Below are 14,588 nucleotides of genomic sequence, written 5' to 3' on the forward strand. Positions count from 1 at the left end.
TTAAAAATTTCATGCCCCCCAACAAACAGAAATCCTGGACCTGTCTCTGGTCTGTACAATTGAGCTACTTTTACTCGGATTTTTATATTGTAAAACGCTCAGGGCTGCTAAACCTGGATTTATTGCAATAATAGTCGAAATTTAAAGTCGAATTTAAAGAACCCACAAGACGTCGCGCAAAGCGGGAAAAAATTGTGTCTATATTTGTTGTAAAATACAAACTTTAATTAAGATTTAGAGGGGGACGTGACGCATTGACCACAGATGGAAAATGTACATTGGTAGATATATTGGCGTTTATTAAGTTGTGGAGCGCGTTGACCCAAAAGTTAAGAATGAAATAAGTAAAAAAAATTTCGCACAAAACAACTTGTATTTTTTTTGCTTTTTAAGGTTTTAAGTTACCGATGTGTTAATTGCGGTAAAACTGCCATATTGCAAAGAGGATATAAAGCGGGAGAAACACACAACATGTTATTACCTAAATTAGGTTGACAAAATGTGCTGAATCGGTATGTTTCAAAGATAAGAAAACGGACGGCATTTCGTGCATATTTCAAAGACGGGATACTTTCCACCGAAGCGCAAAAATATAAATCTTAGGCCAAGTTTGTTAAACTTTCGTTAGAGAGACTGTCCCATTGTAGAGGACGCTATAGATCGCGCGGAGCTCGCGCAGCGCGAAAACAATTTTCGTATTCGTATTTAAAACAGGCTAAAAATCGAATTTGGCAGAGTCATGACTATAGACCCGTCCCTGAAAAAAGTGTTTACGATAAAACCAAACATGTCGAAACTCCCTTGTTTTCGCTTAGCTTATGTATTTTAAGGAAAATAAGCCGCGGGCCGGATCCGGCCATAGTTTGAATGACAGGTTCACTTCTATCGTTTTTGTCCATAAGACTTTTTATGGAGGGTTTTAAAGCATTCTGCGATTCATAACGATTAATGATGGCGTTTTAAAAAGGATATCTTAAGGGGTGATGTTTTTTTAGATTTCCTTGTACTTCTTCCGTGATGAATCAATAGTTCTGTTGCAATTTTTACGATTTAGTGGAGTGTACGAAGGTCAGTCTTCCCCATCGCACAACGGCCATTTAATCAAAAGTAGAACAACGCCCAAACCTCCAAACAAAACGACGGTGCTAGACCGAAGGGCCTAGAGCCCTAGATCGTCGCATACTCTACAGCAGTGATCGGCAAACTGTGGGCCGTAGAGCCATTTTTAGTGGGCCGCGAGTTACTTTTGAATAGTTTAGTGTTATCATGTAGTTGTGGGCCGGCTGAGAGCCGTACGTTCATTTCTGTATTTTAAGAGTTCATGTGGCTAAGAATTACATTTCCTGGCGTTGTTCAGGCCCGCTTGCCAAATGGGCCCCGAGAGTGCCTGTTTAACTATATTTTTTGCCAACAAAAATTTTTTCGCGCTTGGCGCGTATATTCTTTGTTTTGCACTACCGCTATGTTTTACATTATCGTATAGCAGCGATTTCGGCATCAAAGCGCCGTGTAATATTTCACCTTTACTTGGTGTCAACAGACTAACGCTGTGTAAACTTAGAATCTCTGCAAATTGTAATTTCTACCAAAATATATGTAGTTAAATTTAATTTTCTATTCAACTTTGCAATATGGCTATTGTATCATGAATAACATTTATCCAAATTTTAAAACAAGATTAACGTAACGGATTTCTTTCTACGTGTTTCGTCAAACGTTTTACGTAATTGCGGGTGCCGCCATTCAGCTGTGGAGGTGATATAGTGGTAAACTTTTTCGCGCGATAAACTTGCTTGAGTTGCACAATGCCACACCGGTTGGTTGGAGAACAAGTTTCCCGAATTACTTGAACTACGATGTTACTTTTGAAGTCAAATACAAGGATTTTTATGTACGTTTATGTTAAGTTTTATACTTAAATCTATTCAGCCAAAAAGCGACATTCTATAATTTCTTGCGTCGTGTGTCTCATAACTGTACAGTTCAATTTCTGTTAAATTATACTATAAATGCCGTTATTTCGAGCAATATTGGAATTTTTTAAGTGCCATATGCCTCACGTATCCTCTTAATTGAAGTTTTGCCAATGTAAATCTAATGAACCCACTTTTTTTTGCTCAATTAAACTGGATTTTAGCCTCATATTTGCCAACGAGTTCGTTCGAGAAAAACAAGTTTTTCTAACTTTGTGACGCCATACTAATGCCTTAAACTTCTGACACCGTTTTCGTAGTGGTTTTACGTTGTTGGCCTTCAATACTCCGAAAAGAGTATTTCGGGCCGCGACGAAAAATGTTTGCCGACCACTGCTGTACTGTTTCATGCGTTATTCCGACAGGGCTAGTAGGTCTCATTCAATCTATTTTATATCTAGTCCTGCGCTTCGGGCTTTTAACTCGTTAGTCTCAATAACATTATTATAGATCACTCTGCACAGTTCTTCGCCAACTGGAGTCATTCTGCATATTTTCTATGTTCTATCATTCCGTGTAAATTTGCTGGAAAATAACCAAGTAGAAAAAGCGAACGCTATTGACAAAAGGCAGTTAGACTAGTATTCAAGCCAAATCCAAAATTACATTAGATAAAATTAGAACTAGAAATTTACTAATTATATTACAATCAGTACTTCGGTCTAATTTATCAACTGGATTTATTTAGTTGTCTTAATTGTACAAAAGTCATATCAAGTGACGTTGTTTCCCATGGCTCTCATTAATTACACTTCTAAGAAAAATTAAAATTTGTTCTTTTTTATCAAAAGAGACCAGAAAACGAGTCAACAGTAGCCAAAAAGCGAATTTGGAATTAAACACCTTACGAAAAAATACAAAAAAACGTGTTATGTTATTAAGTATGACAGTAATGCATTCCGGGATCAGCTCAATGGCCAACTTAAAGGTATCACAATATAGTAAACAGCCGAAAATGCCAATGTGACAGTCTGCAACAAAGTAAAAATGTGGCACTCCATCAAGTGTTTATTTTATAAATAAAGGAAAGAAGGTGAAATGAAAAACGAAGGTAGGAAAGAGAACTACCATAGCAATACAGCAGACGCAATTTGAAATTTCGGTGAAAAGTCGGTGTGTGTGAGCATAGCAGCGTACACTATATAAGAGAAGGTGTTGGACAAATTTGTGATATGTCCTAAAATTCCCAAGCTTCATAACAATCTTTGACATCGTTGTTAATGCGAAAATCCTGTTGGTGCTCAACAGCCTCCCTGAAATCCGTGATTGTGATGTTACTTAGTCGGAGATTTAGTTCTGAGAAGAGAAACAAAATCAAATGTTTATTGACAAATTTCAGCGAATTCAATTATCTAATATTTTTGAAGTCTTATAGAATCATTACACCTTTTAAAGAAAAAACTAATAGGCGGTAAGATTCAAACAGTGGTTAAACAGCATTTACATCTCGTGACAATATAAATAAATAGATATACGTTATGTGAATAGGTGTATAGGCGATCACTCGCGGTTCCTAAATATAAAAATATGTTTTTCTCTTGTCATGGATAGCATGGTCGTAATGAGGAAGATTGTCTTTATCATTTCCATTTGGCGGCCATATCAGTTTTAAAATTTGGTACTGCGCATACGCATGTCGGACTCAGGACTCGGGTAATTTTGCAAGGTCTTACTCGAGTCCCGAGTCCGTCTTAAGCAAAAACAAACCGACTCCTCTAGTCCCGAGTGCGACTTCGCAGCCCTGCTAACTATATCGATTGTTATGGAAATCGGCAAAGCTTTGAAACTCCATAGGACATACATTAAAAAACTTTTTTAAATGGCGCTCTACATATATCAATGTCAATTCATACCACAGAAAATCGAAGCCTGTTTCCAACAATAAGCAATTAACGAATTCTAGTCATTTACCGACGTTATGCGCAAGGGGTGTGCTTTAATACGATAGTTTATCACAAGATTTTTCAACTTCTGGTGCTTGCAGGGACTCTAGTTCGTCTGTCTTGCAGCAAGGATCAGGTAAGCTACTGTGAACTACAACACAAAAAACACAGGCATTTTTCATACGTTTTTTACCTGTATAGAAATTAATCATACATGACATTCAAATACATGTAAAACAATAAAAAAATCCTACCAAATTGACCTGCCATTAATGGGTCAGTGCAGGGAATGATATCACAGACTTCACTATCAGTATCTTTGTCATAATTGTCTGAAATGTTTCATTTTGTTTACTATTATACAACCAGTATTAAGTTACAATTTTTCTTTTACAAAACTTAGAAAACCCTATAGCTCTAGCTGATACATAATCAGTATCACATGTATTGTTCACCATCATACTTTACAGGAATTCTCATAACCAAATCCATAGAGTCAGATAAATTAATTTGCTTGAACTTTAATAAAATAATCCGCTTGAATCGGAATGGTGAAAAACTCATTCACATTATATTACCGATGATGCTCATAGCAGCGAAATATATGTATCGTAAAACACCAAAACAAGCTGTTTATAGGTTTTCAAGTTTTGTACTTAGTTTGTCCTCTAGAATTGAGTTATTTGTTTTTTCTTACCAATAGTTGTGTGACAGGGTATTTGCGAGCCCATGGAGCTTTCTCCGTTGACATCATTTTTCTGTAATAGACAAACGTACCATTTATTATAAGTGATTTTTCTGTAATAAACAAAAAATGCATCTTAATTCCCAAAATATTTGTTTTTGGAAAAAATACAAATATTCCTAAAGCAGTTGTTGTGATAGCAAATCACTTATAATAATAACAAGCAAAATACAAGTGGGGAATTATCAACATAAATCAAATCAAACAAGTTTGTAGCTTTTTAATGTTAAGAGGTTGATGCTGGGCGACTTGTGTGGCCCAGTGTTATCAATTTTTACTCTGCTTTCTAAAGGTACTGTGTAAAACTAAACACCTAAGAAAGAATTTTAACTACTACAAAAGCCATATAAAGCTGTATAAACTTTTCTATATAATATCTTTGTTTGCTGAAAGTCTTAATATTAAAATAATTTAATTTCCGAAGTTTAAGGTACCTTATATTGAAAAAAATCACTGATATATAAGATGACGGATGTAAGAAGCCACTAAACACATACTATGCTTAAGACCCCTGACACCAACATTTCAAGAACAAAGGATTTTGTCCTTATTATCTTTGCCTTTTGTTATCACAGTGAAAATTTGATTTATTCTGTATTCTGCAACTCTTTCATAATGAAAAATATTAAACGGCAATATTTTTGCACCATAGTGCATTTGTCGAGTATTTGCCTATTAGTATATTCATTGTCATTTTTGGTATATTTTGCAGGTGTTCTGTGCTAGTGTGTCACAAATGAAGTATGGTTGCATTACATGGAAAGCATTGCTATCTAGAAGTAAATGTTGTTAGCCAACCACATACCTGTTGAGAATTTAGTTCAGTTTCTTGAACTTGACAATCCTTATCTAGATCAACAATACAGGTTGTTTTCTCAGCATTTTTCTCATGGCTTTCTGTGATAATTACTGAACAAGTTACATTGTCTGACAAACACATCTCAGTTGTTTCTTGTAGAGTGGAAGTGGTATATTCTCGACTTGAGCACTGTAAATCAGAAGTTATTTTTTCAATGTGATGTTGGGTAAAATCCTCTGGGTAGTCTTCCAAATCCCCTTCAAAAGTATCATGTGTCACATCTTCAATGACTATATCTTCATTTTTGAGAACTCTCTGATAAGTTTGAGTTGAAAGTTTCTCATCAAGTGAGTTAGTTTCAGTAAAAGCTAAACATTCAATTTCTTTACTTGTTGCAGTATCTGGTATTGCTACAACATCTGATTTGGCGAATTCCTGTTCACCTTCTTCATACACCTGGTTTACAATTTGCCAGGCAATCTTTTGAATGTCATCTTTTTGCATCCCAGTTTCACCAAATTCTTTTTTAGAAGTAACTTCATTTCTGTAAAGAAAATTGACACCTTTACCAGTGCTGTACAACAATAGGTTTTACTTTAGATAACCAAAAAAAAAAAACAATTACCTTTTCTTTAAGCTACAACCATCAGGCTTTAGTTGAACTGTCATTTGATTGTGACATAGAATCTAAATATATTTTAACAAGCTTTGTCACTACAGTTAGTATATTAAAAGCCAATATTGTTGGATAAAGCCAATATTGTTGTTATATCACAAAGAGTACTTAAATACAGTTCCAGAAGGCACCCATTATATTATCATTGGTATGCGATAAAGTAGGTCAGTATTACTTCAGCAATGGTAAATCACAGTATATATACATAAATTCAACGGCTTAGTTATTAAAAAAAATGATTTTCTCACCTTGGCCTCCTCAATTAAGTTGTCTACTAGTTCTTTCACCGACTGAAGGCTTTCATAATCTGGAGGAATCACAGTTACTAATTTATAATCAAATAAATATCAAACAATGTTAGACATAATTCCAAGCAGTAAATTTACATCAATAAGTAAAACTTCTGTTAAAAAAAATTATCAATACAACTGACTGTCTTCATTGTAATAAGCAAAATTAGGCGTTGTGTAAAGTACTTCAAAAAGCATTTTTTGCCATAGTTTATTTCTTTTTATATAACAATATCTCCTGTGCTATTTTATTCTACCTATGGAAACAAATTTTGCATAAAAATTTGAAGTTCACGTTCATGTAAATCAGTGGTTTAGAACTGATTCCTGGCTATAACACTAAAGTATATTTTTTGTTCTATTGTATACCCCCCAAAATTGTAAAATTATTGGGGTTTACGAAAGTTTTCCATTGCAATTTTTTTTGTTACTACAGACTAGCACTGTATGGAATCCAACTACCTCTGTAACTCAAGGTCTTCCAAATTAATCCAGTTAACACAATATTTTATCTTTGCGCATATCTTAAGCGTTTTTTCAATACGGTAATTTGATCACAAATCTATAAATTTTTGAGGGCTGGGAAATTCATAATACAGCACTTAGTTACTTTTTTAACTGTATATGAATTAATCATACATGACATTGAAATAAAAAAAAAATCCTACCAAATTGACCTGCCATTAATGGGTCAGTGCAGGACATGCAGTTGACGACATCACAGGTTTCACCATCAGTATCTTTGTCATAATAGTCTGAAAAGTATGATTTTGTTTACTATTATACAACAAGTATTGAGGTACAATGTTCTTTTGAATAAAAGACCTGCTTAAATCCTGTACAAAACTTAGAAACCTTAATTAGCTCGCTTTGGTGTTTTACTATAAATATATGTAGCCGCTACATAATCAAAATCACATGTCTTTTTCACCATTATACTTTACAGTGTATTTGTTCTACTGTCCACCCCCCAAAATAGGAAAACTATTTGGGTTTACGAAAAGCTTGCAATTTTTTATGTTACCATAGACTAGCACTGTATGGAATCCAACTACCTGTAACACAATGCCTTCCAAATTAATCTAGTACACACAATATTTTATCTTTGGCATATCTTAAACGTTTTTTCAATATGGTAATTTTATCGTAAATTTTTTGGGGTAGGGAAAACAAAAGAAATTTTGGGGTAGGGAAAACAAAATACAGCATTTAGTTACAAAACAGTAATTAAGTGCAAACAAGGAGAAGAAAGTGGAAATACAGCGACTCAAACTGCAAATTTCATTCATAGGAAAATGAACGTTTTTATTTAGAAGAATTCCAGATATTATGTAAACCACAATTGTCATCTTTTGCATACTAAACTGTGCATAAAAGTAGCTTTTACTTTTTGCATATATCTTATACACATGCAAAGCCCACATAGCCCAAATATACTTCTGTGAAATTTTTCGTTTATATATAGTTAAAGTTGGCAAAAAATATAGTTCGATAGGCTCTCAAGACCATATTTGGCAAGTTTGCCTTTTCAGGCTGAGCTAATTTAAAATTTCTCTGCCACATCAACTTAAAATAAAAAAAAAGATAAAAGTGCCATCAATGTACACGGCCATCATGCGGCCCACAACTACATGATAACACTAAACTATTTAAAAGCAACTCGCGGCCCACTAAAAAAGGCTCTCCGGCCCACAGTTTGCCAACCACTGCTCTAGATAACATATGGCAATAAGCATGAAAAACAACAAAACTAATGGGTAAATATGAAAATATAAAGTCTGCTGGAAATGCCGATAGAGTCATCCCTAGGCCTAAGTTACCTTAAATTTTTTTGTATGCTGCTGGTTTGTAGTTGTTTAGTAACAGTATTTATTGTTTTTATTTTTGGAAATACAATACAGGTTTTATTTTACTCTGAATTTGTGACTAAAGCAACAGAACAGTTATGTTTAGTGGTATCGCTAACATTTTTCACTACAAATGACAACAGCACTACTTAAAATAAAAATGTGCAAACATTAACACAAAAAGCATGATTTCTTCAAAATGAGAATTTAGGAGCAACAAAGACATTTTTTTACTGTTTGGTAGTTTTGTTAAGTTCATATGGTAAGTCTACTCTTCGATCGGAAAAAAACCCTCAGTCATACTAAATTTTATCATTACTAAGTTCGCTATAGTACATGAATTTCATCAATGAAAGGTATTCAACCAATTTCAGTAAAATCATGATTAACAACTGTTTTATAAATCTTTAGCATCTTTTATCCCCAAAGTTGTTTTATGTGACCTGAAAAAGAAGTTTAATAATAACCCCTAAAAGTCTTTAATTGATTTGTTGATCTTAGGTTTTACGGCTTGTAACTTTGATTGAACTAACCTTACTTTGTCATTATATGGGCCGCAAATTTATTTTCGGGACATATCTTGTTTTTGCCGCTATTGATTTTTGGTTTTTATGGTTTGTATGGTTTTTATGGTTTTTATGGTTTGCTTGGTATGTTTCAGACCGATTTTTGTCCAGAGCATTATAGAAAAAGTATACATCGTAGAACTTTCAAATTTTCAGACATGGCGTAAAGCGGTATGAAGGTGCGATGTCGAGGTTTATGAGGCTGCACCCCTAGGCGCCTTCAATTGGGGGACAAAAAACAAGTGTGACGTAATCGTTTTAGTTCATAACAGCTATCTACTCCTATCTAGCGGGAGAAAAACTTCAATACAGAATGCTTTCATATCATTTGATTTATTCAGCTCGCGTCGCAACGAAACGGTTGCTGGCATCCCTGCTGCGCCTTGTTGTCCCGCGCGTGCAACGCTTTTGTTAGAAGTGGCTTGCCTAGTAAAACTAGGCACATGCGACTTGCCTTTTATACAAGCTCTTACAACACAATATATTTTACCACCGCAAATTTAAATGCGAATCCTGGAAGCAGTGTACACATTTCTGTTAGCACCTGGTGTCATTGTTGCACCATTCAAACATACCAACCCCAGGCCTAAACAAATATAATTATACAAGGGCCGCAACATGAAAAAGCTTAAGTTTAACGCATTTTTAGCGACGACGTTACAAAGCTACGTCATACCAATAAATAAATATTAAGAACACTGTGTTTATTGGATTTAAATTGGCAAAACTTTTAATATAAAAGGTATAGCTTTTTAGACACATAAAAAAAGTTTGCACATTGCTCGAAACTACAGATTTAAAGTCTGTTTCCACAGTGATTGCTCAGACCAAGCCGTGGTAAACATTTACCGAGTAAAAGTTGGCAAAAGTATAGCAAACCATAGGCGTTAAACCATTTAAAGTCTTTAAGAGAATGACAATATTTTCTTTTTTTAAATGTTAGATGGCCGAAATGTAATAACATGGCCATAAGCATTATCTATGCAAATTATATTTATCAAATATATGTTTTGATCATTCCCAAATACTACGCCATTATTTGAACCTCCTTTCGCATCAAAGTCAAAGTTAAGGGGAGAAGTTTTCGGCCCATATCTGTTTTTGCTTGCAGAAACAAGTTAAGGAAAAAAATATATATTATTAAATATACAATACAAAATATAAAATATAAAAAATAAAACATAGAAAATGAAAAAAAATAAAAATAAATTTTAAATTAAAAAAAAACACCAAGCCCTGACAATATACCCCCTGACAAAATATACAACAACCGCACCCCCGTCTAGTTTATTTTGTTTCTTTTAACATGATGAAGCCTTCAAAATGATTTTTGAAGTCTGGACATGCCGTTTGGTTTATGCAATGTTTGTGGCCAACACAACCATATGTTTGGCTGCAGCAGGTTTGCTCTTAAGAAAATTGTTGCATGTGTTGTTTGCTCTTAAGAAAATTGTGTTTCTGTGACCAACTGAAACCCCAACCGGCTGAAGACAAGTATGATGCAATTTAGCAAGCTTGCTGCAGACATTTATGCTTTCAAAGTGGGAACGAGCAGCACAGCTTTTAAACATGCCTCCCTTTAAAGAAAGATGTCTGTTTTAATGGATGAGATGCTTGCTCAACTTGGAGACCACCAGTCTTGCTTTCATTTGGAACATTTGTTATTGCAGGACATGCCGAAGGATATCCGGTTTCTATTGCTCATGGGGATACAGCAGATCTTTGTCAATTGGTTCTGGAGGCAGATGTTGTATGGCTTTCTTGTGGTAGCAGGATGCAACACGTTAAACAACTGCAATAACAAGGTTAAACCGACTGGTGTGTGTTTCTACTATGTGCACTTTGGAGCAGACGCACGTCAATGCAGCCCACCGTGTTTTTTTCAAGGAAACAACAAGGCCGGTTGCCTCTGATGGCAAAGGCAGACAGTGATCCTTTTCAGTATTTTTCCCCCTTTTTTTTCTAATAGCGGCCTATGGTTACAAAATGGTTACACTCCGCCTCCCAGCTAGAGTTTCTAAATGGAGGTTTGTGTTGGCAGACGTTCCACTCCCACAGCTTGGTGCAGACTTTTTCCACGCTAACAGCTTGTCAACAATGAAAGGAAACTATCTATCTTCCAGGGTGTTTAGAAAAGTAACGTATTCAGATCGCTACTTGAATTTCAGATTGGACCACCCACAGCACAAACGCTCGGTTGTGAACACCCTGCTACACCGAGCTTCAAAACTTTGCAGTAACCATAAGGACGACCATGTTAAAAAGGCCATGAGAATAAACGGATACCCGACTCGTTGTTTAAACCGCAAAACACAACTAACCATTTAACAGCTAAACCAGAACCTAAAGGTCTGTCCATTATTCCTTACATTCCAGGTCTGGGAGAAAAACTAAAACGTATTTTAAAAAGCCACGACATTTCTACACCTTTCAAACCGACCAGAAAAATTGGAAACATTTTACCCTCACCTAAAGATCCAGTTAAACCAGAAAAATGTCAAGGGGCTGTTTATGAAATTCCCTGTGGAGGTTGTTCAGCAACATACATAGGAGAAACTAAACGTTCCTTTCATAATAGGAAACTGGAAGATATGATTGTTATATTCTAGACTGGGAACCTCACTATTACAAAAGACGGTTTATTGAATCATTCCGGTCTCCGGATTGACAAATGCCCCAACACCATGAACAAAAAGAATTCATAATATCCAGCAATCTACTCATCGTTGTAGCTATAACAAAATATATAGCTGATAAATGCTTGTTGTCTGACGGCGCAGTCCTGCACTGGATGACTCCGGCGCGCACAGCTTATCGCATACTTCAGCGACGTCTAGAATTATTAATTTTAATCTACATTTTTTTCAATTTTTTACTTCACAGTATATAAGATGGCTAACGCACTCTCGTTTTAATTATTAACCCTGATAAGCACAGCTGGTATCTGCTCCCGAAACATTGGTTTATACTTCGTTCACACCAGACGAGTGATTTCTATTTATTAATGAAAGGAAACGTCTTGTACACCCAGATGCTTTTACTACCTACACTCAAGGAGCATATCGCTGTCCACTGCCTCAACTGAAGGCTTATTAGATAGGTTTCCTAGTGAAATAGAATTTACGTAGATAATGCGGCCATGTTATTAAATTTGGGCCAGGTGACATGTTTAAAAAGCACATTAAATAATAATTCTCTTAAACTAATTTAACGCCTATGGTTTGCTATACTTTTGTCAACTTTTACTCTGTAAATGTTTACTATGGCTTGGTCTGTGCAATCACTGCTAAAACATTCCTTGAATTTGTTGTTACAAGCAATAAGCAACACTTTTTTATGTGCCTAATTCGCCACCTATTAATTCGAAATTTTAATAAAACAAATAGACGATACCATGTTATGACGTGACTGTGTAGTGTGTAACGTCATCCCTAATAACGCATTCAACCTTAGTATTTTGCTTGCTTCGCCCTTGTACAATTTTTAATTTGTGTAGGCCTGGTGTTGATATGTTTTATTGGAGTAGCATGTGAAAGAGATGCAAACAGACCAGGTTGGAAAGTTTTGGCCTGGATAAATCCCCCGCGCAGCAGCACCTTCAGCCGTGGTCACAGCCGCGCATTTTATAGAAAATGTGTTCAGCCGCGCAAATCTGACTCAAGCAAACACGCAAAACTTCAGCCGCGCAAACTTCTGTAGGGAACTAAATTATCTAAAAATGAGTAATACTACTAAAATATAAATACGGGCTTTAACAAACTTTACTATTTACGAGAAGTATATTAACGTAATAGAAACGTTAGTATGGCTCCTGTAATACTGACGTCACATTTATTCACTCATCACTCGTGTATGACCGAAAATGTGCCACCTTAAATCAGGCCTGCACAACTAAAATGGTACAAGGGCCACAACAAGCACAAAAAAAATTGGCGGACCGCATACTGAAGTTGCATAACATTTTTAAACGCTAGTCTATAAGACGTGTATAATATAATGCATCATATAAAATCCCCTGCAAAACACTAAAAACACACAGTTCGGCGTTTTGGTCAGGCATCAGAGGACAACCGTCACGTGTTTAGTGACATCAAATTAGGCAATATCGAGTAATATTGCACATCAAAAGCTACACTATCAAACTTTTTTTAATTTTGCGGGGGAATAATATGTTGTTTAGTAGGAAGCCTCTTTCTATATAAGGCAAGTCGCACACAAGCAAATATGAACAAATTCTGTAGTGACGTTTTTCAACCACTAGATTGGAGTCGATAACTACAGAGAGCTAAAACGATGACATCACAATATTTTAGTTTTTTTTGCCCCCCAATCAAAGGGCGTTAGGGGTACAGACGGATAAACCTCTTATACACACATACATATCACTCTATGCATTTCTGATAATTTTGAAACTTTTTCTATAAAGCTTCGGATAAAAAACAGTCTGAAACATACCATGCCAAACCATAACAACCAAAACAGAATAAAAGCAAAAAAAACAATTTTCAGCCCATATAATAACGGCAAAAACAAGATATGTCCAGAGAATAACTTTTCAGCCCATATAGTTTTTGGTATGGATTGAGGATTAACCAATCAACAAAAAATTTTCATTACCGAAAAAAGAAAATTAAAGCACTAACAAAACAGAATAAAACTCACCTTATTCATGCATGAAACTATAGTTAATATGACTATTTTAAAACAAATAATTCTCAGTTATATATGCATATATAACTATCCATGTTTAACTATAATACCCTTTCAAAGTCAAACTGCCCACTAATTAGTAAGTATATCAATATAGTCTATAGGAAGGAGCCATATTTACCTTCCGTGTGACTAATTTGTGTTTTATTCTCTGGTTTTTCCCCTTCTTCCCTTTCTTTTGATTTGCCGGTGTTGGTACTAAAAAAATAAAAAAGACTAAGTTTTTATTTTGCTGGAAATGAAATTCTTAAACGCAAGCTGGTCTTCAAATATGTGTGTCAAAAAGTACTCTAATTACCAATGTGCGTTGAAGTATAAAAACGGACAAAACCTTCATCTACTCATCTGAACAATGTTTTTGACTAACAATGGTATAAAAAATATATACACCTTTAAGGACTGAAATCAGGATACAGATAAGAACAAATATAAAACACCCCTCCTTAGAGAACTTATGAGTTTACCTGGAGTTTTCAGTCAATCTAATTTTCTTGTTACCTAAGCAATTTATGCTCCAGTGTTATAAAAAAATTTTCTTTATGAAATTCTATGTTATCTTATCAAAGCTGTATTACTGAATATTTATTTTCGAAAGAAACTTCTGGCATTTATATCATATTGTCATCTTTAGAAAACTTTCATTATTTTAGAAACACTTGGTATCAACAAAAACGACGTTATGCAGTGTATTAGTGCCAGTAAGACTGTACATCACTCTAAAACAGGGGTGGTATTTTTAGCCGCCGGCCGCATGAGATACATAAAATATTGTGGCGGGCCGGGTCAAATATAGGATCTAAAATACATACAATATGACGTCATACACGGTGTAAGACAAATAATCAACCAATTTGTTATTATATTAAGAGTTGTGCGAAAATGTGCAATTTAAGTCGGATTTAAAGAAGGTCACAAAACGTTGCGCGAAGCGTGAAAAAATTGCTATGTCTTTCGTTGGAGAGAGTGCCACTGAGCAGAGGACGTTATTTGTCTGTGAAGTTGCCAAAAAATCTCGTGAAACATATGAGCAACACAGAAGAAATTTGCGCGAAGCACGAAAAGCCCGTGTGCCGTATGTTGCCCAGGTCTGCTCTGCCTC

The 14,588-nt window shown here is 35.2% G+C and overlaps 1 protein-coding gene across 1 annotated transcript in view; it reads right to left on the bottom strand.

The window, feature by feature from the left end:
* Window positions 1–3,150: 3,150 nt before the first annotated feature.
* LOC146140517 (protein tudor-like) overlaps window positions 3,151–14,588 on the bottom strand; it is a 33,992-nt gene continuing 22,554 nt past the window's right edge. Inside the window, exons 7-13 of the mRNA XM_083392641.1 lie at window positions 13,611–13,687; window positions 7,044–7,121; window positions 6,325–6,383; window positions 6,026–6,087; window positions 5,407–5,974; window positions 4,554–4,614; window positions 3,151–3,269 (exon numbers count right to left, since the gene is read on the bottom strand). Coding sequence (XP_083248767.1) covers window positions 3,151–3,269; window positions 4,554–4,614; window positions 5,407–5,974; window positions 6,026–6,087; window positions 6,325–6,383; window positions 7,044–7,121; window positions 13,611–13,687 — 1,024 coding nt within the window. The remainder of the gene's footprint in view (window positions 3,270–4,553; window positions 4,615–5,406; window positions 5,975–6,025; window positions 6,088–6,324; window positions 6,384–7,043; window positions 7,122–13,610; window positions 13,688–14,588) is intronic.

Source organism: Ascidiella aspersa, chromosome 6 (genome assembly GCF_963924565.1).
Source record: "Ascidiella aspersa chromosome 6, kaAscAspe10.2, whole genome shotgun sequence".
NCBI lineage: Eukaryota > Metazoa > Chordata > Ascidiacea > Phlebobranchia > Ascidiidae > Ascidiella > Ascidiella aspersa.